Source organism: Lepidochelys kempii, chromosome 2, assembly GCF_965140285.1.
Source record: "Lepidochelys kempii isolate rLepKem1 chromosome 2, rLepKem1.hap1, whole genome shotgun sequence".
Taxonomy (NCBI): Eukaryota; Metazoa; Chordata; order Testudines; family Cheloniidae; genus Lepidochelys; species Lepidochelys kempii.
Window position 1 is genome coordinate 80,064,546 of NC_136381.1, and position 24,136 is coordinate 80,088,681.

Genomic DNA, 24,136 nt, shown 5'->3' on the forward strand with positions numbered 1-24,136 from the left:
AGACTCTGAGCAGGAGAGCCCCAACCAGCCAAGAACAAGAGAGAATGCTCAGTGCCGCCTCAGCACACTGGCCCACCCCTCCCGATGTCCCATCTCCATGCATGGCCCATTTCTGATGCTTTAGAGGAAGGAGATGAAACTTTCCTAGAATACGTCATGAGGGGGAATCCCTTCCTGACCTCTGCAGGTGGCCAACTGAAAACCTGAAGCATGAGTTTTGGGGAACATCAGATATAATCCATAATACAAGGAAGCGGAGAAACACCCTTAACATGCACTTCTGTAATAACAGTATCTGCATACTGGCTCAGTTCTCCAGAACATCTACTTGCACGTGTTAGAAGTCCACACCCAACTTAAAGTGACCGCTTTCAAAGTCACATGCTCAGCAGTTTTTAAGAAACTGTTTCAGCTGCATTAATGTGTACTAATGAATGGCATCAAGCAGCTGGCAGACTGATAGCTTGGAAACTGGGTACATCACATGATATACAAAGCAGCAGCAACCCAGTTCTCATCTCCTATTAAACCAGTGATCTGAATTTAGTTCAGATTTAAATATAGTTGCATCTTAATCCAATATTTGAGTTGATGAACTATGTATACCCACACAAGAATACTTCACTAAGAGCTTGTCTAAACTACCAAGTTTTGTTGACAAAACTTATGTCGACACCCAAAAGTCGACAAAACAAAAATTGCCAAAGGGTGAACACACTTGCTCCCTCTGTCCACAGATCATGTCCACATTGGGGACACCATCATCGACAGGATGAGCAATGCATCGTGGGTATGTAGCCCACAGTGCCGCATTGTGGGAAGGAAGAGCTGATCCCTGTGCATCTTGGATTCTCTCAGAGTTCTCCCACAGCCCCCGCAGCTGCAGAGAGCCGCATCATGAGCAGCTCTGTGAGCTCTCCTTGCTGGGGAACAGCAAAGCAGCACAGCCGTCTGTCCTCCTCCCCCTGCAGCGGCCATCTGCCTGCTGCCCTGCACTAGGAACAGCAGCAGAGCAGGAGCCTTCCAATTATTTGCTCTGTTTGTTCTCCAAAGGGAGCAGCAGACAGATACTTCCTGGAGCTTTGAAAGGGGAGGGACGCATGCCTGCAGGGCAGCAGAGAACACTGAGCAGAGCAATCAGGACAGGCATTGTGGGATACTGGCAGAAGCCAGTTCTGTCGACAAAATAATCAGCAGTGTCTACACTGGCTCTGTCGACAATAAAGGGAGGAAAAAAGACAAAAGTCTCTCATAGGGGTGGAAGTTTTTTGTCGCCAAAACTGGGCGTTTTTCATGACAAAAGTCCCATTGCATTGTGTACGCTCTTGCTGTTTCGTCACCAAAAGGCAGTTTTGGCGACAAAACTTGCCAGTGTAGACAAGCCCTAAGGGAAAATTAAGACTGAAAAGGTTCTTACACCTACTACAGCTAACACCCAAACATTAAAAAACCTATGATACACATTAAACTCTGAAAAATAGGAAGTCCTACTTAATTATTTCCCTTCTATGCTAGGCCATTTCCACGATCACCTCCCTAAGGGGTAGGGGTCTCTTTTGGCAGTGATGTGGGGCAGGAAAGACTTGTTGCTCAGGTGCTTATCCCTGCTCCTTCCAGTGCCCCTATGTGAGCACTTCCAAAGCTGTAGATACATTTGAATATTTAGTACTGCTGATAGTTGTATCAAATTAAAATGCTGCTAGAAATCCTGTCAAAAATGGTGCTCGTAAGATAGACAGGAGAACTCACTCAATCAGCCTGATCAGACTAGAAGGGATTCCAGTTCTAGAACAGAAAAATATCTGGTAACCATTTACCTTCCTAGATCCTGACTTTGCCCTCAATTTGTGACAAATGGGACAGTATGCAGTATGGAGAAATGAAATACACTCCCCCCACCTACCTGTACTTGGAAGGAACTGCTGGCTTATTTAGGGACCATTCTGTTCCGTACTTTGTCCAAAGGATTCATCTCTGGGGGAACAAGATCTAGCTTACAGTGTTTTATAAACATCTAAACGGATAACTGAGTTGAAGCCCTGCATACATCTGTGGTGACCAATGCCATTTCTACTCAAGAAGGTGCCACAGAACAGGCTTTGTGAACCCTGATTCTTTCTGGTACAGGGATTTTGAATTAGATAAACAAAGATCTTAATCCATCCATCTGTATGTTTCAGGTTTTGTCTCCTCACCCTCTAATGTTGTGGGTCTGGGTGCTGGTGTTGAAAAAGCAGCCGCTCACAGGGATTTGAATATGAGGGGAAGATCTTCCAAGGACTTAGAGGTATCTGCAGAGATGATATTTAGGGTCTAGACCACGCTGGAGAAAGTCCAGCAGTTTGGGAATACTGGATTTTTGGTATGGATTCTTCACTCTTTAGAAATGAAGGAGACTCATGCCCATAATTTAGCATGAGCTGGATAATGGAAGCCATGTGATTTATTACAAGTGCTGTTGTTACCTTGGATCCTAAATCCCTTCCTGTGTCTCATCTTGCTTACTAGCCATGTTGTCAAACTTCTATGGGCTGGAGTTGGGGTCCTGCAGAAGTCAAGGTATTTGCAAGGCTGTGCACTATGATCTCACCACACAAGCTACAGCATTTGTTATTTACAAAGCACCATCAGAGTGCTCTGTGCTATACAAATCATGGAGGAGATAAATGGAAATATCTGAAAAAGATCAAAGTGCCATTTAACAAAGTGATTTAGACACCTAGGCTCTTAAGTCTCATTTAAAATCAGTGGAATTTAGGTCCCAAGACACTTGAAAACAGAACACTGCCTTGGAGTGAGAATTTTTTGGCAGAGATTTTGGGTAACGTTTTGCAAAGCACTTAAGTCCCATTTTCAAAAAGTGTCTTGACCTAAATTCCATTGACTTTCAATGAGACAGACCCTAAAATACCTAAAATTATTTTTGAGAATAGGTCTTAAGTGTTTTTCAAAGTGTTATCCAGAATCTCTGCCAAAGAATTCTCAATCTAAGACAGACAACAGATCAGGAAACACTGAATAGCCAGAATATCATTTTACCTCAGTGGTGCTGCATCTTTTAAAATTGAATAGCCATCCAGTGTAGGGTAGAGACAAGAATATCCAAGGGGTGAAAGACAGGGAGCAGTCAATTTAGTTTTTGGCTTCAGTAATGCAACCACAAGCACTGATGATGCAATATACTATATAGGGGCTCACAGAATGAGATACATTTAGCATGTAGTGCAAGCACACATAAAATAGACAGTAGACATACCGCTTCCATGTTAACGCCGATGTTCCACTTCTGCACATGCAGACTTAAGAAATACTCAGCTTTCCTAGAGCAGAGTATCTACGCAGCTAAGTTAGTGGATCTGCGTGACTGTCAAGAACCTATCTACAGACAATACTGGTGGGAGTCTACATTTCCAGTTTTACTGTAAGCCAAGGCACCTGTTATTTACTACTAAAACGGTACACTACTACTGCAGACAGAACAACTATTCTCCAAGCCATACCTAGAATCCTGGTGTTTCTTCAATCCATTGCAAAAGCCAAGAACTATTAACAAAAACTTGATACTACAATGAGAACAGCAAGTCAGTCAATACAAATGTCACTAACATAAAAGCAAGTGTATGAAAAGATAACACCTACAGCACTCCTGGGCTAGCATATGTGGCTTTATTTCTAAATTGCTAATGTAGTAATGTGGGTCAGAAAGTAAGAATGGTTAGACATATCAATTTTATTTCTTACGTTCCCCAAAACTACATTAATGTAAATTTCTGATCAATCTTTCCTGCACATAGTACAATAGTCTGAAATTCTCTTCAGAAGTTGAAGACTAAGAAATTGCTATGAATGCATATTTAGTTTCAAATGTAATGCACACATTATATTCCAAATTTTTATATTATACTGCATATAGGTACGGTGCTATTAATTTCTAAAACTGCAATAGGTTTCAGAGTAGCAGCCATGTTAGTCTGTATTCGCAAAAAGAAAAGGAGTACTAGTGGCACCTTAGAGACAAACCAATTTGAGCATAAGCTTTCGTGAGCTACAGCTCACTTCATCAGATGCATCCAATGAAGTGAGCTGTAGCTCACGCAAGCTTATGCTCAAATAAATTGGTTAGTCTCTAAGGTGCCACTAGTCCTCCTTTTCTTTTTGTAAAACTGCAATAGATTTGCAAGAGCTAGAATTTTGTACAATGGAAACAAATTTTATAAGCACTTATTTAGAAGCTGTGGTTTTGTACTTCTCTGCATTTGATTTGGGAACTTTTAAGAACTATGTTTTGAAAAAGGATACTTTTCACTACAACTGTTTCACCCCCATATGAGAGCGCCTCCATTTTAGATGATGGTGACACTTGAGTGTGTCATCATAGGTAACAGTTTATATGGCTCATCATGCAGCAATACAAAACCATGATACATAATCAGAAGAATTAGGGAGAGAATTTGTGGCTCAAAGTGTTCTTCCTCACAAAAGTTAGCATTCTCTCCTTTTAGCGAGAATTTCAAAAACATCCTTGTCAAATACATTTTTTAAAGTGTCCCCATCTTACAATTCTTTAACATTTGTCCCCCCTTTTTTTGGAAATGCAGCAAAAAAAAATCTACAGAATTAAAGTCTCAAGGCCTCCCCTGCACAATGTCCATGCAAAGTGTACTGAGTGACTAGACTCTACAGAAATTAATGAAGATATAAAAGCGTACAACTGAAAAGAATTTCTGATGATCCTTGGAATGCAACTTGCAACTGGCATGTATTATCATAACCAGATTCTTTTACAAAGGCTTAAACCCAAATTCATTTTGAATGCTGATGTTTGATCCTGGTAAAGAGAATATAACAAGCGTCTCAAACAAGAACAAAAGATAATTCTTCTTTATATTGACATCTATGTAGATGCTAGACCTGGAAATGTTAGCCTTAACAGTCAGCTTGACAATCTCCATTGATTTTTCCATAGCCATAACCCTGTGAAAAGTAGTGGCATGTATCCATCATCAATAGCCATTATAGCACGCAGTTTACTGTATACTGTGGCACAGATGTCCATGGTGCTTTAGAGAACAAAGGAAGGGGTATGTCGTTGCCTAGAGGAGTTTACAATTTAATTCAGACATAAAAGCTGGGGATGACAAAGGGTAATGGGGCTTTAACAGAGACAAAGGTTCTAACAGTAGATCATATATACTTGTGTCAGTATCTTAGTCCCCAGCTGATTTGTCCAATTTTGTTCCCTGAAATTTTAATATTTCTTTAAAATAATTCACAATATTATTTTGTCTTTAAAATATTTAGAGCGCAAAACTGACCAGCACACAGGAGTGAGTAACTAGTACTGGAATGAGAGTCTTGAGGAGGAATCAGATGAGAGATTATCGGCATAGAGGATGAGGAAGAATATTCTCAGGTGAGGAGCCATCATGATCAAAGGTGCAGACCCACTTGTGGGAAGCAGAGTAAGGAAGGGACACACTGCACACGTTATAAGATAGATTTTAGCCTTTCACTTATTGTGATTTTGGAGGAGTGACTGGAACCGTTACAGTCTATTGTGTTAAGTTGCCCTCTGCCAGTGCTTGTTAGGTTTCTTTGGCCAGTGAAGGTAGATTTGAATGAAAAACATTAATTTATGTACGTGAAACATTTCACTTCAACACATTTGAAAACTAATAATTTCTCTCCTCCTTCCCTAAATACCCTGGAGCTTTAGTTTACATTACTGACTAATGGCCTGAAACACTTCCATTTATTTTTTAAATACTGAATTATAATATGAGGAACCAGAAAAATTAAACATACCAACATCTCATTCTCTTATTTTAAGCTATGCTGGAGCACAGCTGAATGCCCCAAATGTTGTGTACAAAATGTTACCTGATGCAACTTGAACATTCATGGTAAAAGTGACTTTAAAGAAAACCTAACACTACAATTAACACTATATATCTAACTGAATTGCACAAAGGGTAACTAGAATGCAAGAAAAATCCTTCCATCACACAACTCAGGTATTGAAAATGGATACAGGAGTATTGGGGACAGACTTATTTCTAGCTGCTATAAACCAGGAAATTCTGGCATTTAAGATGGACTATAACACTTCCTATATTTGCAATACAAAATGAATAATTATACTATATGAGTTTAAATTAAATTACTCGGACAAGTTGCCCAAAAAGATGATTTTAAAGATGCCAAATGTGTATGGGCCTAAAGCCACATTTGTACTTGCTTTCATCAATTTGAATTCATTGCACAATTTCATCACCAGCGTGTGCTCATTCCATGATGGCATGCTAAGTATATAGTGCTAGAAAATGGTGCTTCAGAGCCTCCCTGCCACAAATGGTGTTAAACAGGGCTGTGTTCGCATCTACACTATTTACTATTCTCTTTGAGATTATGCTGCTAGAGATTCTTTCAGAGACTGAGTGGGGGTATTTATATGCAATTCTATACAGCATCTTCAATCTCCATCTTCATGCTCATACTAAGCTGATTGATTTGCTCATTACGGAGTTCCTCTTGGCTGATGACTGTGCACTCGTACCGCATATCTGTGAAGATGCAATATCTAATCGACTGCTTTTCTAGATCAGCCAAGCGATTTGAACACTATCCGCCTCAAGGAAACCAAAGTGCTTTACTAGCCTGCTCCAGAAAAAAAAAGAAAAATATTCTGTCCCCGAAATCACAATTGATGACAATGCTTAAAGCAGTAGAAAAATATAGCTATCTTGGCAGCACTTGATCTAATAATGCCGTGATCAATGATGAAATCACAGTGCATTTCTAAATGCCTTTGGTTGACTTCACACCAAAATCAGCGTCTATTGAGCAACGTATTCAGCACTCTTTTCTACAGCTGTGAAACATGGACACTATCACATGCACTTGATAGAACTAGAGCGTTTTCAAATGCCCTGTCTGCATCTCATCTGTACCACCAAGTGGTCGGACAGGAGACCAAAACATGGAAGTCCTGGAGTGGTGCTGAATGACTAATGGTGAATCCCTAGTCATACAGGCTGGGTGGTCATCTCTTATGTATGGATGGTTCACAACTTCCCAAAGCATATTTTATGGACTGTTGAAAATGAGAGCATGTATGCTGGGAGGCTGACAAAAACGACATTAGGACACTCTCAAAGCTCACCTAAAAGCTGGCCAAGTCTAACTGAATACATGGGAAGTTGCTGCCGCGATAGATCGGGATGGAGGCAGACCTGTTGGTCTGCGGTTAAGACATTGAGAATAACAGAACAGAAAAAGCTGAAGAGAAGTGTGAGCGAAGAAATCAGGCTGTGGCAAAAACACGTGGCCATATCTGCCCTTCGGGCGGACACATCTGTGGATTCCTCATTGGTTTACAGTTGCACAAGATGCACTGAAACAAGCTGACTCATATGTCGACTATGATTGAGACTCCAGTGACAACAGCCTCTGAAGAAAGGCTATTTATTGCTTAGCATGTTTTGTCACGTTATCAATGAATTATGGGTATTCTACTTCTAGCAATATTAAATGGGACTCAGACCAATTTTTAATTTTTTCAATACCAAATATTACATTCTATACAGTCACTAAATTTTGTTCAGACATCTTAGAAAAAACGGTTACTAACCTCTCGTAACTGTTGTTCTTCAAGATGTGTTGCTCATGTCCATTCCAATAGGTGCGTGCACTGCAGTTGCCGGAAGCTTTTCCCTAGCGGTACCTGTCGGGTTGGCCGCGGAGACCCCTAGAGTGGTGCCTTCATGGCGGTGTATATATGTCCCTGCCGACATGCTGCCTGCTCAGTTCCTTCTTGCCGGAATACTCCGACAGTGGGAAGGCGGGTGGGATTTGGAATGGACATGAGCAACACATCTCGAAGAGCCACAGTTGCAAGAGGTATGTAACCATTTTTTTTCTTCAAGTGATTGCTCATGTGCATTCCAATAGGTGACTTCCAAGCAGTTACCCTGGGGGAGGGCTCGGAGTTCACCTAACTGCTGAGTGCAGGACTGCCCTGCCAAACCCAGCATCATCCCTCGCCTGCCAGGTAATTGCATAGTGGGAAATGAAGGTGTGGACTGAAGACCAGGTTGCCACTTTGCAGATGTCCTGAATAGGGACCTGCGCCAGGAAAGCTGCGGATGCCGCCTGCGCTCTGGTAGAGTGCGCCGTTATCGGCGGGGCTGGAACTTTCACCAGGTCATAGCAAGTCCTGATGCAGGACGTGATACATGACTAGATGTGCTGTGATGAGATCGGGAGCCCCCTCATTCTTTCTGCAATAGCGTGTTGTGGTGACTTACGAAACGGCTGTGTGTTTTCAATGTAAACTGCTAAGGCCCGTCTAACGTCCAATGAACAGAACATGCGCTCCCTGTAAGTGGCATGGGGTTTAGGGAAGAACACAGGTAAAAATATGTCCTCGTTCGCATGAAACGGAGACAATCTTAGGCAGGAACGCAGGGTGGGGGCGTAGCTGCACCTTGTCTTTACAAAATACTGTGTGAGGTGGTTCAAAGGTCAGTGTTCTGAGTTCGCATACCCTTCTAGCGGAGGTTATAGCCACCAGGAAAGCCACCTTCTAGGAAACGTAGGAGAGGGGGCAGATAGCCATGGGTTCAAAGGGGGGCCCCATGACTGAGGACAGGACCAGGCTGAGGTCCCGGGGGGGATGGGCCGACATATTGGAGGATAAAGCCTGTCGAGGCCCTTAAGAAACCTGCTCACCATGGGATTATCAAACACTGATCCCCTCGCTGTTCCCGGGTGAAAGGCCGAAATGGCTGCGAAGTGTACCCTTAGGGATGATATTGCTAACGCTTGGTGCTTGAGATCTAAAAGATAGTCCAAAATAAGGGGAATTGGGGCTGATTGTGGCTCAGTTCCCTTTTGTCTAGGCCAAATGGAGAAATGCTTTCACTTAGCCAGGTATGTGGCTCAAGTGGAGGTTTCCTACTCCCCAACAGGACCTCCCTAACCGAACGGGAGCACTGAAGCTCAAGAGGATTCAGCCATGGAGCTTCCACGCCATGAGGTGGAATGACTCCAGGTCGGGTGCAATAGATGGCTGTGGTTCTGTGAGATTAGGGTTGCACAGAGAGGAAGCGCTATTGGTCTGTCCACTGAGAGGTTCAGTAACATGGTGAACCAGTGCTGGCGGGGCCATGCTGGTGCTATGAGGATTAAGGAAGCCCTGTCTTGAAGAGTCTTGAGGAGCACCCTGTGTATGAGGGGGAATGGCGGGAACGCGTACAGCAGGTGACCCGTCCATGACAGGTGAAAGGTGTCCATGGTGGAGCCTGGGCTGTGGTTCAGGAAGGAGCAGAATCCCTAACACTTCCTGTTGCTCCGCGTCACAAACAGGTCCATGTGGGGAGAGCCCCACCTCTGGAAAATTGAGTGAGCGATGTCCAGTCTGAGGGACCACTCATGTCCATGGAACGAGCGACTGAGGCGGTCTGCCAGCTCGTTCTGTACCCCCGGAAGGTGCGATGCCTGCAGGTGTATGGAGTGGGCAATACAAAAGTCCCACAGAGTGAGAGCTTCCCGACAGAGGGGAGAGGAATGAGCACTACCCTGTTTGTTTATATAGAACATTGCTGAAGTATTGTCTGTGAGCACTGTTATGCACATGCCCTGAAGACAGGCCTGAAACGCTTGGCATGCCAGGCGAACCACCCTCAGTTCCCTCAAGTTGATGAGCAGCGATAGCTCTGCATGGGACCAGAGGCCCTGCGTTCTGACATTGTCCAGATGTGCTCCCCAACCGAGCACCAAGGCGTCTGAGACAAGGGAAAGCGTGGGTTGGGATTTTGCGAAGGGTACTCCCGCACAAACCAGCTGTGGTTGCAGCCACCATTGGAGAGAGTGGAGAATTTGAGGTGGGAGGGTCACTATTGAGTCCAATGGGTCCCTACCTGGTCTGTACATCTGTGCTAACCACATCTGGAGGGACTGAAGGTGCAGCCTGGCATGCTGTACCATGTATGTACAGGCCACGATGTGCCCCAGTAGTCTCATACAATTCCTGTCCGTAGTTGTGGGGAAGCGGAGGAGGGTCTGGATAATGTCCGTGAGCGCTCTGAAATGCAGTTCCGGAAGGAATGCCCTCGTGTGCTTGGAGTCCAAGAGAGTGCCGACGTACTCTATTCTTTGTGTGGGGGTCAATGTGGACTTGAGCTCATTCAATACAAGTCCCAACCTGTGAAACGTAGCCGGGGCCAGGAATACATGCTTCACCACCTCTGCTTGGGACTCTGCCTTGATGAGCCAATCCTGTAAATATGGGAACACCTGCACCTGGTGCCTGTGGAGGAAGGCTGCTACTACTGGCATACACTTGGTGAACTCCCGTGAGGCCGCTGAAAGGCCAAATGGGAGCACCCTGAACTGGTAGTGCTGGCCACTGACCACAAATCTGCGAAAGTGTCTGTGGGTTGGAATAATAGCAATGTGAAAGTATGCGTCCTTCAAGTCGAGGGTGGCGTACCAGTCTCCCGGATCCAGGGAGGCAATGATGGCAGCCAGAGAGACCATGCGAAGCTTCACCTTTTTTATATGTGTTGAGGTCTCATAGGTCCAGGATAGGCCAAAGCCGGCCCTTGGCCTTGGGGATGAGGAAATAGCAGGAGTAGAACTTCTTGCCCCTGAATTCTTGAGGAACCTCCTCTCTTGCCCCTAAAGCTAGGAGTGATTGTACCTCTTGTAAAAGGAGTTGCTCGTGAGAGGGGTCTCTGAAGAGGTACGGGGAAGGGGAGTGGGAGGGTGGGAGGGAACAGAACTGGATAGAATATCCCGCCTCCACCGTGCAGAGGACCCAGAGGTCTGACATGATCTGAGACCAAGCACAGTAGAAGTGGGAGAGCTGATTCACAAAGGGGGACGGGGGGGGAGGATCCAAGAAGGTGACTGGTGTACTGTCCTCATGTGCATCTTCAAAAGTTGGGTTTGGGGCCGGGGTGCTATTTGGTTTCCTTGGCCCGAGGAGGATTGTGGTGGGCGCCTCCTGTTATTTCTGCCTCTCCTCCTAGGTGGATCCCGCCTCGGGGGCCCCGGGTAAAAACAGGACAGGGGCTGAGGTATAAAGGGATTTCTTTGAGGCACTGGGGTGTGCAGCCGAGAGACTTCAGAGTTGCCTGCGAGTCCTTCAGGCTATGCAGGCGCGTGTTCGTATTTCGAGTAAACAGGCCCTCACAGTCAAAGGGGAGATCCTGTATTGTGTTTTGGACCTCAGGTGGGATTCTCAAAATCTGAAGCTACGCACTGCACCTCATAGCGATGGCGGTGACCATGGTTCTAGCCGCAGAGTCCGCTGTGTCCAGGGCTGCCTGGAGGGTGGTCCTAGAGACAATTCTGCCCTCCTCAAGGAGAGCGCCAAACTCCCTGCAAGAATCAGCCACGATTAATTTCTGGAATTTAGCCAACGAGCTCCAGGAATTAAAAGCGTATCGGCTAAGCACTGCCTGCTGATTCGCTACCCGAAGCTGGAGCCCCCCAGTCGAATAGACTTTACGGCCAAAGAGATCCAGCTTCTTGGCGTCAGGTGACTTAGGTGCGGGGCCTGGTTCACCCTGCCGCTCCTTGTGTTTTGCCGCATCAACCACCAGAGTCCCCAGTTGGGGGTGGGTAAACAGGTGCTCATAGCCCTTTTGCAGCACAAAGTAGCGTCTCTCGACCCCTTTAGCCATTGGTGATATAGAGGCTGGGGTTTGCCAGAGCACCTTTGTGGTGTGCCGAATTGTCCTTATGAGGGGCAAAGCTACTCTGGAAGGACCCTCGGGGGTGAGGATGTCCACCATCGGATCTGAGTCCTCCATAACCTCCTCTGCCTGGAGGTTGAGGGTAACTGCTACCCTCATAAGCAGGTCCTGGTGGCCTTTGATATCCACTGGTGGTAGAGTGGTGGAGGTGCCTGCCACCGCCTCGTCTGGCGAAGAGGTCCCCGGGACAAGGTCTTTCTGCCCCTCGGGTTCTTGGAAGGCCAGGTCAGGTACCTTGGAGCACCCCGAGACCAGAGTTTCAGGTGCTACCGACGTCAGCGGAGGAGGAGCCGTGCTGGTCTGCAGCCACTCAACAGCCCTGTCCCATAAAGGATCCTCAGGGGCCCTAGGGGCGTAGTGTGCCATCAACGTCGCCGATGTAGGTGCACCAGGGGCCGATACCACCGATACCAGCCTAGATCCCTGATCTTGAGCCTGGTGATAGGCCTAGGGGGTCCAAAAAGGCCATTGCACTGGGCCCTGCCACTGGGGTGGCCAAGTGGCGACTGGTGCCGGTTGTCCCGCTGGCCTACGGTGCCGGGATCGGTGCTGGAACCGGTAGTGGTTGCGTCGGGACACAGACTATTCTGTGACTGACTGACTAGTATTCTGTACCTGACCATGGGGGAGCGGAGCCCAATGGTGCCGGGGAGCAGTACTGGGGAGACTGAGACCGGCGCCACAACATCATGGGCTTCCCCTGATGACGAATCAATGGCACTGCCGCCATTGGAGCCAGCGCTGCTGCCATCAGCGTCGTGACTGGTGTCGTAATCGCCGTGGGCACAACATCACAGTCAGTGCCATCACCAGCGCGTGAGTTTGCGAAGCTGGGTACTGTGCCATCATATCAATGAGGTCTCGAGCTGCCTCATATGTGTTTGGAGTGGAGGGGAGGTCAAGCTCTTCCTCCAAATTTTCACGGGTAGGAGAGTCCGTTCTTGCTGGACTCAATGGCTCTGCGCCTGGGGCAGGAGTCAACGGCGCCAGTTCTTGGGGACCAGACCGAGGGTGTCCCACCGGAGGACGCACCCCACTGGAATCCCCACTCGGCTTCCTGACAGGGGAATATCTCCTCTCTGGTTTCTTGTTCTTATGCAGTACCAGGGACTGTGAACTGGCCTTGCGGGCCGGGAAGTGGTGCCAGTGCTCCCTGGCAGAGTCCTTCCTCAGTGCTGGGACATCCCATACTGAGGATGCTGGTGTCGGCTCAGACTGTGGCTGAAGGGCCAACTCCATCAAGAGGAGCTTCAGGCAATAGTCCCACACCCTCTTAGTCCTGGGTCTGAAGCTCCTGCAAATAGCGCACTTATCTGTCTGGTGGCCCTCCCCGAGGCACTTGAGACAGGTGGCTAGCGGATCACTTGTTGGCATAGGTTTTGCACACCTTTTGCACACTTTAAACCCCTGTGACCAAGGCATGCCCCGGCGCCGGGGAGAGCAGAACAGGGGGGAAACCCCCCAAAGTAAGCTAAACTAATCTACAACTATTTACACAGAAACAAGGGAACCACTAGGTAAGGCACTTGCAAAAGCAAGAGACTAAGCTGTTCCAACGACCGTCACAGGCGGTAAGAAGGAACCGAGCAGGTGGCAAGTCGGCAGGGACATATATACACCGCCATGAAGGCGCCATTCTAGGGGTCTCCACAGCTGACCCGATGGGTATCGCTAGGGAAAAGCTTCCAGCGATCGTGCATGCGACGTGCGTACACACCTACTGGAATGCTCATGAGAAATCACTTGAAGAACATCGGTTCAGAAGTTCCCAGAGAAAAACAAAGAAGAGGTTACATTCACAACATATCTACTGTGAAATGGAACAAAGCATCAAAAAAGGTTTTACAAAGAATTAGGTATTCTTAGACAACTCCTCTGTTCCCAAGACAACAACAATACCACACATGGAAATGCAGAGTTGCATTCAAGAACTTTTTTACATGTGAAATTACCTTCATGACATCCTTTACTAATCAGCATGCTAGGATTTAGATGCTGGTCCAACTAGAGATGACCTGAGATCAATACAACACACACCAAAAGTTAAATTTATGAATGTGCATTTCCAATGGAACTTACGATAAATGCTACCAGGTTTGTGTCAGTTTAAGTTCACAGCCAAACTCCTTTTTTAAAAAGTACTACACACTGCAATATCACACTATTCTCTGCTGTACTTATTTGCCACAGAGCTACAGAATTTTTAATAAAGGAAATAATGGACATGCCACAGAATGAGTGACAGCTGAAGTATGTAACAGGAAGCCATTACACAGCCTCTTATGCCAAAAGAGGGTTAGCAACTGCAGTCTTGTGTTATATATCCTTTCCTTATCAAAGGCACTGTTAAAAAAACAAGAATGATTAACCAAAAAAAGCTTGGTGGGAAGGGAAGGAGAGATGAGGAAAGTTATTCTAATGCCAGGCTCATGTTTTCAAGTTTTCCAGTGTTGTTACATAAAAACGGCAGATAACAAGCTCATTTCTACATGCAGAATAAAGGTCCCTATTGATGTATTGAAGATTCCAAGGAACATAAAATGTACCCACTCAAAAGGATGATAGTTCTTAATACATATCCTGTGGCCAGGTTGAGTTGGGTTCCTCCACCTCACTTGCTCTGAGGGGCAGTATGGCAAACGAGGATCATAGAGGAGTCTCCTATTTGCTAGGTCTCCCTCCTTTGCTTCTCCAATTTGATTCTTTCTGACCTAGGAGACTGTTCACCTGCTTTACTTCCCCAAGGACAGTCTCTTGTCAAAAGCTGGACTAAGAAAGGCCTAAGGGATGGGAGTCGCCACAGCACTGACCCAGCTGCAGAAATTAGGCCGGTAAGTGGAAAGATATAGGCTCTTTCCATGTATGTCTCAGTTTGGAATCACAGAATTGTAGGAAGGGAAGGGACTTCAATAGGTCATCTAGTCCCGTCCCCTGCACTCAGGGCAGAAATATGTAATAACCAGACCATTCCTGACATGTTAGTCTAACCTATTCTTAAAAATCTCCAGTGAGATTCCACAACCTCCTAGGCAACTTGTTTCACTGCTTAACTATCCTGACAGTTAGGAAGTTTTTCCTAATGTCCAACCTAAACCTCCCTGCTGCAATTTAAGCTCATTGATTCTTGTCCTATGCTCAGAGGCTGAGTAGAATTTTTCACCCTCCTCCTCGTGACAACCTTTTATGTACTTGAAAACTCATGTTCCCCCTCAGTGTTCTCGTCTCTAGACTAAACAAACCCATTTTTTTCAATCTTTCCTCATAAGTCATGTTTTCTAGACCTTTAATCATTTTTGTGCTGTCCTATTGACTCTCTCTAGTTTGTTCACATCTTTCCTGCAATGTGGCTCCCAAAACTGGACACAATACTCCGGTTGAGGCCTTATCAGCACAGAGCAGAGTGGAAGAATTACTTCTGTCTTGCTTACCACACTCTTGCTAACGCATCCCAGAATGAGGTTTGCTTTTTTGTGCAACAGTGTTACACTGTTGACTCATATGTAGCTTGTAATCCATATAAGCCCCAGATCCCTTTCTGTACTGCAAATCCACAGATATTTACTTTATATCCCCATCCATGGATGTAGATATCTGCAAACCATTTTTGTGGATCATAGCTCAGATGCAGATACAAATTTTGTATCCACACAGGGCTCTGCAACACACTCACCGGAATGAAGTGACTGTTACCCAGGCTTCAGCTCCGCTCTCTGAATCAAGCAGCAGCAGCTTGCTGGGCATTCTGGGAGTTGTAGTCCGCAGCTTGCTCAGATAGTGAAGGTAAATTGCAACTCCCAGAAGAGTGTGTGACTCTGTGCTCCTATGCAGTGAGCCAAATGCAGCATGTTTTAGAACCACTGCAGCTGCGTAGGAGTGTCCGAGCCCCCACATTGGGGGGGCGGTGCTGCACACGAGGACCCAGGATGTAGCCTCCACCCAGAGAGGGGAAGGAAGTATGATGGGGGCAGAGCGGGTTATGGGAGGTCTCTGGGGAGAAGTGGGAGGCAGTTGGGGGTTTGGCACAGCCCTGCGTCACTGGTGTGAGGTGACCTGTGGAGGTGTTAGCCGAGCCCTGCAAATCCATTGATATCTGCAGATATCAGAGGACAATTTATGCAGATCAGATGTGGATAAAAAGTTTTGTATCTGCAGAATGCTTTACTTGCAACCCTTCCCAGCTTGGTATCGTCTGCAAAATTTATAAGTGTACTCTCTATACCGGGGTAGTCAATAGGCAGACCATGGGCCAAATCTGGACTGCTAGACACTTTTGAACAGCCCCCGAAATCTTTTTATTTATTTATCTATCTATCATCATTGTTATTTTTTACTTTCTTCTTCTCTGGAGTCTGGACCTTGAGTATACATTGACTGAAAAATTGGGACCTTGACAAAAAAGAATTTCCTATGCTCTAACATTCTACTCAAAGGTTTGTCTGCAGATGTCTGCATGTTCAACCAATGTTGGGGCCTAGTGAGCAAGTGCAAGGAATTCCAAGTGACATATTTGCAAATTTCATCTGATGGTTCTTCCCATGTCCAGACTAAGAGGTGGCCACATCTCTAGTGTAGTGGCTTTAAGTCTTCCTGGAGAGAAGTTTGGCAGCCTCGTAAGTCTTAGATATCCAACACAATTCATATGGCCAGGGTGCATCCTGCCACCTTGAGCTCTTTCCCTGAACTGTGGAAGAGAATGAAAAAAGGAATCTCTTCTGCTCAATGTTTCTAATCCAAGAGCACCTCAAAGGTCCTGTGAGATGACAGGTGTTACAGGAAGGAAAAACTTGAACAAGACTGGAGTAGAAGCTTGGATGGGGGGGAGGGAAGGGTAGAATATCATGGTTAGGAAAGGAGTGGGATGTCAGGATTTTTGATAAAAACTAGGACAGAAGCCAAGGATCATGTTATTATGGGAAAGTCAACAACACAAGACTATAGGACCACTCACACACTACTCTCTTTGCCAAAGAGATAGCTACTCAAGCCACCTCAGGGAGAGGAACAGACGGTGTGTTAAAGAGAGACTCATACTAGGTACATCTAAACTGCAGCTGGGAGCTAGCCTTGTTTGTGCTAGCGGGTCTTGAGCAATCACGCTAAAAATCGCAGCAGGGACTGAGAGGCTTTGGGTGGAGCTTTAGCTCTCAAGCCTCGGGGTTAGGAGGGGTGAAAGCCTGAGCCGTAAGCGCCACACTGATATTTTTAGTGTCATAGCTTGAGCCCCACTGGCGTGAGTCTGACTACCTGTTCTGGGAGACTCGCTCCCACTGAGATTTATACAAGCCATGTTCCGACTCCCTTTGAAGACACTGTGGAACTCAGGGCAGAGGAAGTGGCTTTAGATAACGTGACACTGCGGAGAGGATCCCACGTTGTCTCACCCCTCTACTAGGCAACCAAGGGCTCTAGTGCAGAGATTAGGCTTTTGATGAAAGCCAGCTGCTCGAAGTTTAAGAAAGCAGATTCTGGTGTAGCTGAAAGAATCTCTATGCCCTATGTAAGGGGAACAATCCACACTCTAAAACAAAAGTATTCCTCTTTCAAGGGGTTAGCATGGTCAAGACCACCTTACTGGAGATTCTAGACTCCTTCAGGAGCACCCTGCCACAAACCATGTTAAAGGACTAAAGGGGAAGAGATGGCCAGCCCTCTGTGGAGATAGAGGTGGTTAGGGACTATTTAGAAAAGCTGGACGTGCACAAGTCCATGGGGCCGGATGAGCTGCATCCGAGAGTGCTGAAGGAATTGGCGGCTGTGATTGCAGAGCCATTGGCCATTATCTTTGAAAACTCGTGGCGAACCGGGGAAGTCCCGGATGACTGGAAAAAGGCTAATGTAGTGCCAATCTTTAAAAAAGGGAAGAAGGAGGATCATGGGAACTACAGGCCAGTCAGCCTCACTTCAGTCCCTGGAAAAATCATGGAGCAGGTCCTCAAAGAATCAATCCTGAAGCACTTGCATGAGAGGAAAGTGATCAGGAACAGCCAGCATGGATTCACCAAGGGAAGATCATGCCTGACTAATCTAATCGCCTTTTATGATGAGATTACTGGTTCTGTGGATGAAGGGAAAGCAGTGGATGCATTGTTTCTTGACTTTAGCAAAGCTTTTGACACGGTCTCCCACAGTATTCTTGTCAGCAAGTTAAGGAAGTATGGGCTGGATGAATGCACTACAAGGTGGGTAGAAAGCTGGCTAGATTGTCGGGCTCAACGGGTAGTGATCAATGGCTCCATATCTAGTTGGCAGCCGGTATCAAGTGGAGTGCCCCAAGGGTCGGTCCTGGGGCCGGTTTTGTTCAATATCTTCATAAATGATCTGGAGGATGGTGTGGATTGCACTCTCAGCAAATTTGAGGATGATACTAAACTGGGAGGAGTGGTAGATACGCTGGAGGGGAGGGATAGGATACAGAAGGACCTAGACAAATTGGAGGATTGGGCCGAAAGAAATCTGATGAGGTTCAATAAGGATAAGTGCAGGGTCCTGCACTTAGGATGGAAGAACCCAATGCACAGCTACAGACTAGGGACCGAATGGCTAGGCAGCAGTTCTGCAGAAAAGGACCTAGGGGTGACAGTGGACGAGAAGCTGGATATGAGTCAGCAGTGTGCCCTTGTTGCCAAGAAGGCCAATGGCATTTTGGGATGTATAAGTAGGGGCATAGCGAGCAGATCGAGGGACGTGATCGTTCCCCTCTATTCGACATTGGTGAGGCCTCATCTGGAGTACTGTGTCCAGTTTTGGGCCCCACACTTCAAGAAGGATGTGGATAAATTGGAGAGAGTCCAGCGAAGGGCAACAAAAATGATTAGGGGACTGGAACACGAGTTATGAGGAGAGGCTGAGGGAGCTGGGATTGTTTAGCCTGCAGAAGAGAAGAATGAGGGGGGATTTGATAGCTGCTTTCAACTACCTGAAAGGGGGTTCCAAAGAGGATGGCTCTAGACTGTTCTCAATGGTAGCAGATGACAGAACGAGGAGTAATGGTCTCAAGTTGCAGTGGGGGAGGTTTAGATTGGATATTAGGAAAAACTTTTTCACTAAGAGGGTGGTGAAACACTGGAATGCGTTACCTAGGGAGGTGGTAGAATCTCCTTCCTTAGAGGTTTTTAAGGTCAGGCTTGACAAAGCCCTGGCTGGGATGATTTAACTGGGAATTGGTCCTGCTTTGAGCAGGGGGTTGGACTAGATGACCTTCTGGGGTCCCTTCCAACCCTGATATTCTATGATTCTATGACTTTGGCCTGGTCTACACAGATTTTGTATAGGTATAACTACATTGGTATGGGGTGTGATTTTGTAATGAAACAGTTAGCAGTACAACACCTAGTATGGATGCAGATGCCTTATACGGGTTTTGCTTAACCCCCTTTCTGTACTTCTGTGAGAGTTAAAGTGGTACAACTTGTGTGTTTAGACAAGGGCACCTGGGTCAGGAGGACATTACTTGAACCCTCTGTCCTGACCCACTGGGGAGCATAGCTTGCGTACCAAGGACCCTCGGTTATTCTAGGACAACTAGGATTAAAAGTAGATGCCTCAACTACTTTTTGTGGGCAGTGGAGGCTAGTTTTGTCTTCCAAAGACCACCTCAACAGCTGTTTATCCCTCTGGGTCAGATTCTCTTCCCCTTTAGGGAAGCTAGGCAACTAGTCGTCTGTCTCAGCCACAGAAACAGTTACGCTGCTGTAACACACCACTGAGGTTGTGGAGGTTTCCTCTCAAAGATTAAGTAGAGACTTTCATCATTCTTTTGATTATGTCTTGTAAATACAGCACTCCTTTTATACAGCATGCTCATCAATAGGGCTCTGTGTCGGTCACGGAAGTCACGGATTCCGTGACTTCTGCAGCAGCCAGTGTGGCTGACCCCAGGGCTGCCCAAGGAGCTGGCCCCGGCCCGTGGCCCCCGGCTGGCCGTCTGGAGCCGCCGCTGGCCATGGCCCCCGGTTGTGCCTCCCCCAGCAGCGCACCCCGTATTTGCCCACCCCCCCTTAAGATTTATACTAAAAATACCTGTGATTAAGTCATGGACAGGTCACGGGCCGTGAATTTTTGTTTATTGCCTGTGACCTGTCCATGGCTTTTACTAAAAATACCCATGACTAAATCATAGCATCACTCATCAATACACATTATTAGTAACCAGATTCAACTAATTTCAGTTCACCAAAACTAAAGCTTTTAGTATTTCTTTAGTCATTAAATATTTGTTTTCCCTACAATATTCAACAAGCCTCAGGGAGGGCTTCCCTCCTTTTGTTCCAAAAGGTAAAGAAGATAATTCAATATTAAAATGGAACAAACGCATGCAAGACAATTCAATACCTCAAGCCCAGATCCAAGGTTTGGTGAATCCAGTGGTCTTTTCTTCCTTGGCCCAATCGCTGCCAAAGCTGTGAGATTGGCTTCTCTTTGTTGCATCTGTGCCAGCTCCAACTGTTGCATCTAATTTAAAAAACAAAAGCATATGATATATGGTATACTGAAGGGCCAGTTCTGTTCATTCAGCTTCAATCATCTGATCTTGTCTTTTACGTAGATTATAAAATCTGCATCATACAAGAGACTATGGCTTTTCAGAACTTACAATTCCGGTAGTTAGGCCCACCGCCACATTAGTCATTTTAGGAGCCCAGCAAATGCTAACCCCACCACATATGCCATGGCATTGTCCTTAGGTTCATGTGTTTTGGGAAGACAGCACCTAGGATCAACAATACTACCAGAGATATCTCTGTTGATCTTCAACTTTAGTGAATTTTGCTATTTATTGATTAGTGAGACAAGAAAAGTTTTGGCTCAGAACCAGTTTAAATGGCGAAAAATTAAAATTTTGAGAGTTGAAGGTTCTCGATATTGAGAACTGGTCACACTGTACTCAGTTTCACAGGTTGTTTCCATTTAGGGTGACCAGATGTCCTGATTTTATAGGGACAGTCCCGATATTCAGGGTTTTTTTTGTTTTGTTTTTTGTTTTCCTCCCCTTCATATAAGCACCTAATACCCCACACCCTCTGTCCTGATTTTTTACACTTGCTATCTGGTCATCCTATTTCCATATGAACAAGTGAGAAATTCTGAAACATGATCTGTATTTGACTATATTCATCTTGACGTCAATTATCTGAAGCTTAATTTTGTGAACCAAGGCCTTGTGCCCTGACTACTCTGAATGTCATGGGGACAGAATACTTGGATCACAGGAATTTTCAGGCTACTGAGGTTTAATAGCATGCAGGTAGCACTTCAATTCTCTATTAGTTAACTTTTTTAAAAATGTCTGGGGTTTTTTAGAATTTGTATTTGAGACGTCTAACACTCCAGATACTTATTTTCAGTTGTTCATTAAGAAAAGAATTCCTTCAAAATAAGTCAAGACTTAGAGAACTGATTCCATGATTAGCTGGTTGGATTAGTTTAGTCAAAATGAGGACTAATAAGGTTTTTAAATACACTGTCATGCTACCACTAAAAATCACCAGCAGTTTCTAAAAATAAAACAAAGTTTCATACAGCAGGGCAACTACAGCTGCTTTCCAAGTATGTTGAAATATTCTTATGTTGTCTATAGGATGGTGGAATGACTCAAGAAAACAGAGGGGGAGTCTGTAAGTATCCCCCACACCCTTGGCGAAGGAATACCGTTTATAGCAAAAAGGCAAAGCAGAAAGGAAATTATTCTCCATCTCAGTGTTCAAAATGTTCCCTGAATGTGAAGCCCATGCATTTGATGTTCTAGTCATCAGCTACAGCTACAGTTTTTTATATTAAAATGGTAACACTTTCTTTCAAAGCATAAGAAATTTTCAGCCGAAGTTGAATTCCTCACAGAATTTTTGACGGCTCAGTTCAACCACAGCATGCAAGGAAAGCAGCTACACTTTTTCCTCATCTCACAAAATTTCACTGAAACTTTTTGCAGTCTGCTCACATTTTGCTGTCTAACTACAAAAAGAGCATTTATTGCGCTTGCAGCACAGTTGAACACTTTTGCTTTCTCCCACTTCTTTAACTTTAATATCTTGTTAAAAAGAAGGAGGCTCCTTAAAATGGGAGCTTAGTATGCCAGCAAAAACTCTGACATCTGAATTGGCAGCAAAATTCTGCTCTCTTATTGGTCATTTAGTCCTACTTGAAAGGTATGAAGTGATCTGCAACGAAATAAAAAGGAAATATTACTCACCCTGTGCAGTAACTGTAGTTCCAGCTGTGCTCCCTTATGGGTATGCCATTTCAAGGGCTCACGAGGTGCACATGATTAGAGATTTCTAGCTAGCAGTACCTGTTTGATCTGCGCCTGCACCTTATGCCTCCTCATGGCAGACAGTGAGGCGATATTGGGGTGCACGGACAAACTGCCCTCAGTTCCTTCTCTACTCAGTCATTCCCTAAGGAACATCTGAAGCAGAAAGGAAGAAGGGTGGGTAGTGGAGCACCCATAGGAACACACATCTTACAGAACTACAGATGCTGCACAGGGTAAGTAACATTTCCTTCATCTTTGAATAGTGTCCCTTTGGGGTGCTCCACTTCAGATGACTTCCAAGCAGTATCCCAAGGAGAAGGGAGCTTCGGATCAGGGTCCAGAATTGAAGACAATACTGCAGAGCCAAGTGCCACAGCAGATCTGATGGAATGACGCAGGGCATAATGCTTTGAAAACGTATGGACTGAAGTGGCGCTATGTATCTCCGATATGGGAACATCCTTCAAAAATGCCCTAGATGTTGCCTGCAAACTGGCTGAATGCGCTTTCACATCTGGGGAGGTGGCAGGGGAAAAGGAGGGCTGAGCACCCACAGACTTCTAACAGGTAGAGAGACTTTCAAAAGGATATCAGGTGTCTTTGAGCAGAAATAGGAGCCCATTTGATCTATCTGCGAAAGATATGAAGTGTAGGCGATTTCCTAAACCACTTAGTCCTATCCAGATAGAAGGGCTTTGACTTTCTAACACCCAGGTTACGGAAATAGGATTCCAACTGAGAACTATTAGGTTGTGGAAAAATATACTGGTAGATACCTTGGATTTTCATCTTGCTCCTCTTGCTGATTTAAAAACATGCCGGACATGATGTCCGATATGACCCTGATCGTTCTGTCCTGATGGAGGGCAGCGTTCCTAATGGCCCTGTGCTCCAAAAAGTTGATTTGGAGATAGCTTTCATGGACTGTCCATCTGCCCTGAACCAGGGGGTGTCAAAGTGGGCTCCCTACCCTAATAGGGTTGGGGTGGGTTGGCAGAAAAGGATGCCTGCAGAGACATGGAGTTGCTCCTTCCACCAGTTTAGGGAGTTATTCACGTGCAAGCGGACCATCACCTATCCAAGGTGGTCTGGTCAGAGAATAGGCAGTTCTCAACCAACCTTGGAAGCAGTGGAAGCGTAGCCTTACATGATGGGTCACAAAGGTGCACACTATCATCTGGCCAAGGAGTTGAAGACAGTTGCTTACTGAGGTCCAAAGGCTGCCCTGAATTGTTCCTACCATTCTTGACAGGATCACAAATCTGTCTAAAGGGAGATATGCTCTGGCTGTCACAGAGTCCAAGTATGCCCCTATAAAACGTTATCCTTTGCACCAATACTAACATGGATTTCTTTGATTTCAGCTGTAGGCCCAACTCTTGGAACACACCAACGGCCTTCTGAGTGGGTGATAACCCTGCCTCAAAAGAGCACCCTTGGAGCAGCCAGAGGTCAAGGTACAGGAAGACAAGAATCACTGCCTGTCAAAGGTAAGTCACCATCTACTGCTAGAACCTTCAAAAACACCTTTGGAGCTGAAGACAGGCTGAAGGGAAGCACTTGATACTGGAAGTAATCTTGGACTATAGTGAATCATAGGTATTTCCTGTACAATAGGTGTATAGTTATATGGAAGTAGGTATTGTGTAGGTCAAGGGATGAAATCCAATCCCCTTCCTGTGGCAAAGGAATTATAGTTGCTAGAGTCACCATCCTAAACTTTTGACGTTTCACCAACTTGTTCAGCGGTCTTAGATTTAAGATCAGTCTCCAATCTTCATCCTCCTTTGGTACTAGGAAAAGTAGAACTACTTCCCTACTAGGAAGGGACAGATTGTATTACTCCTAGCTGGAGAAGAGAGTCCCCCTCTTGCCTTAGTAGATGCTCATGAGGCACAGGGCAGGGGAGTGGTTTATGAGATGCCTGGGTGGCCATGGAGGGTGGCTGGGCCACCTTCTTCCTCTGAAACCTGTCTCTTTCGGGGGGAGGAGGGAGGGAGGGAGGGAGGGAGAGGTTCTCCATGGATCTGCAATACCCCAAGAACTGAACAGGGTGTGACCTCTGGGCAGTCTCTGACCTACTGAAACATTTCATGTGCATGCCTATGGAACATAGGGCAGT

At 45.7% G+C, this 24,136-nt stretch overlaps 1 protein-coding gene across 1 annotated transcript in view; it reads right to left on the minus strand.

Moving 5' to 3' along the window:
- Positions 1 to 24,136, minus strand: part of TAF4B (TATA-box binding protein associated factor 4b) — a 124,927-nt gene that overhangs the window by 11,502 nt on the left and 89,289 nt on the right. The window contains exon 14 of the mRNA XM_073331341.2: positions 20,094 to 20,213. Within this exon, the coding sequence (XP_073187442.1) occupies positions 20,094 to 20,213 (120 nt within the window). The remainder of the gene's footprint in view (positions 1 to 20,093; positions 20,214 to 24,136) is intronic.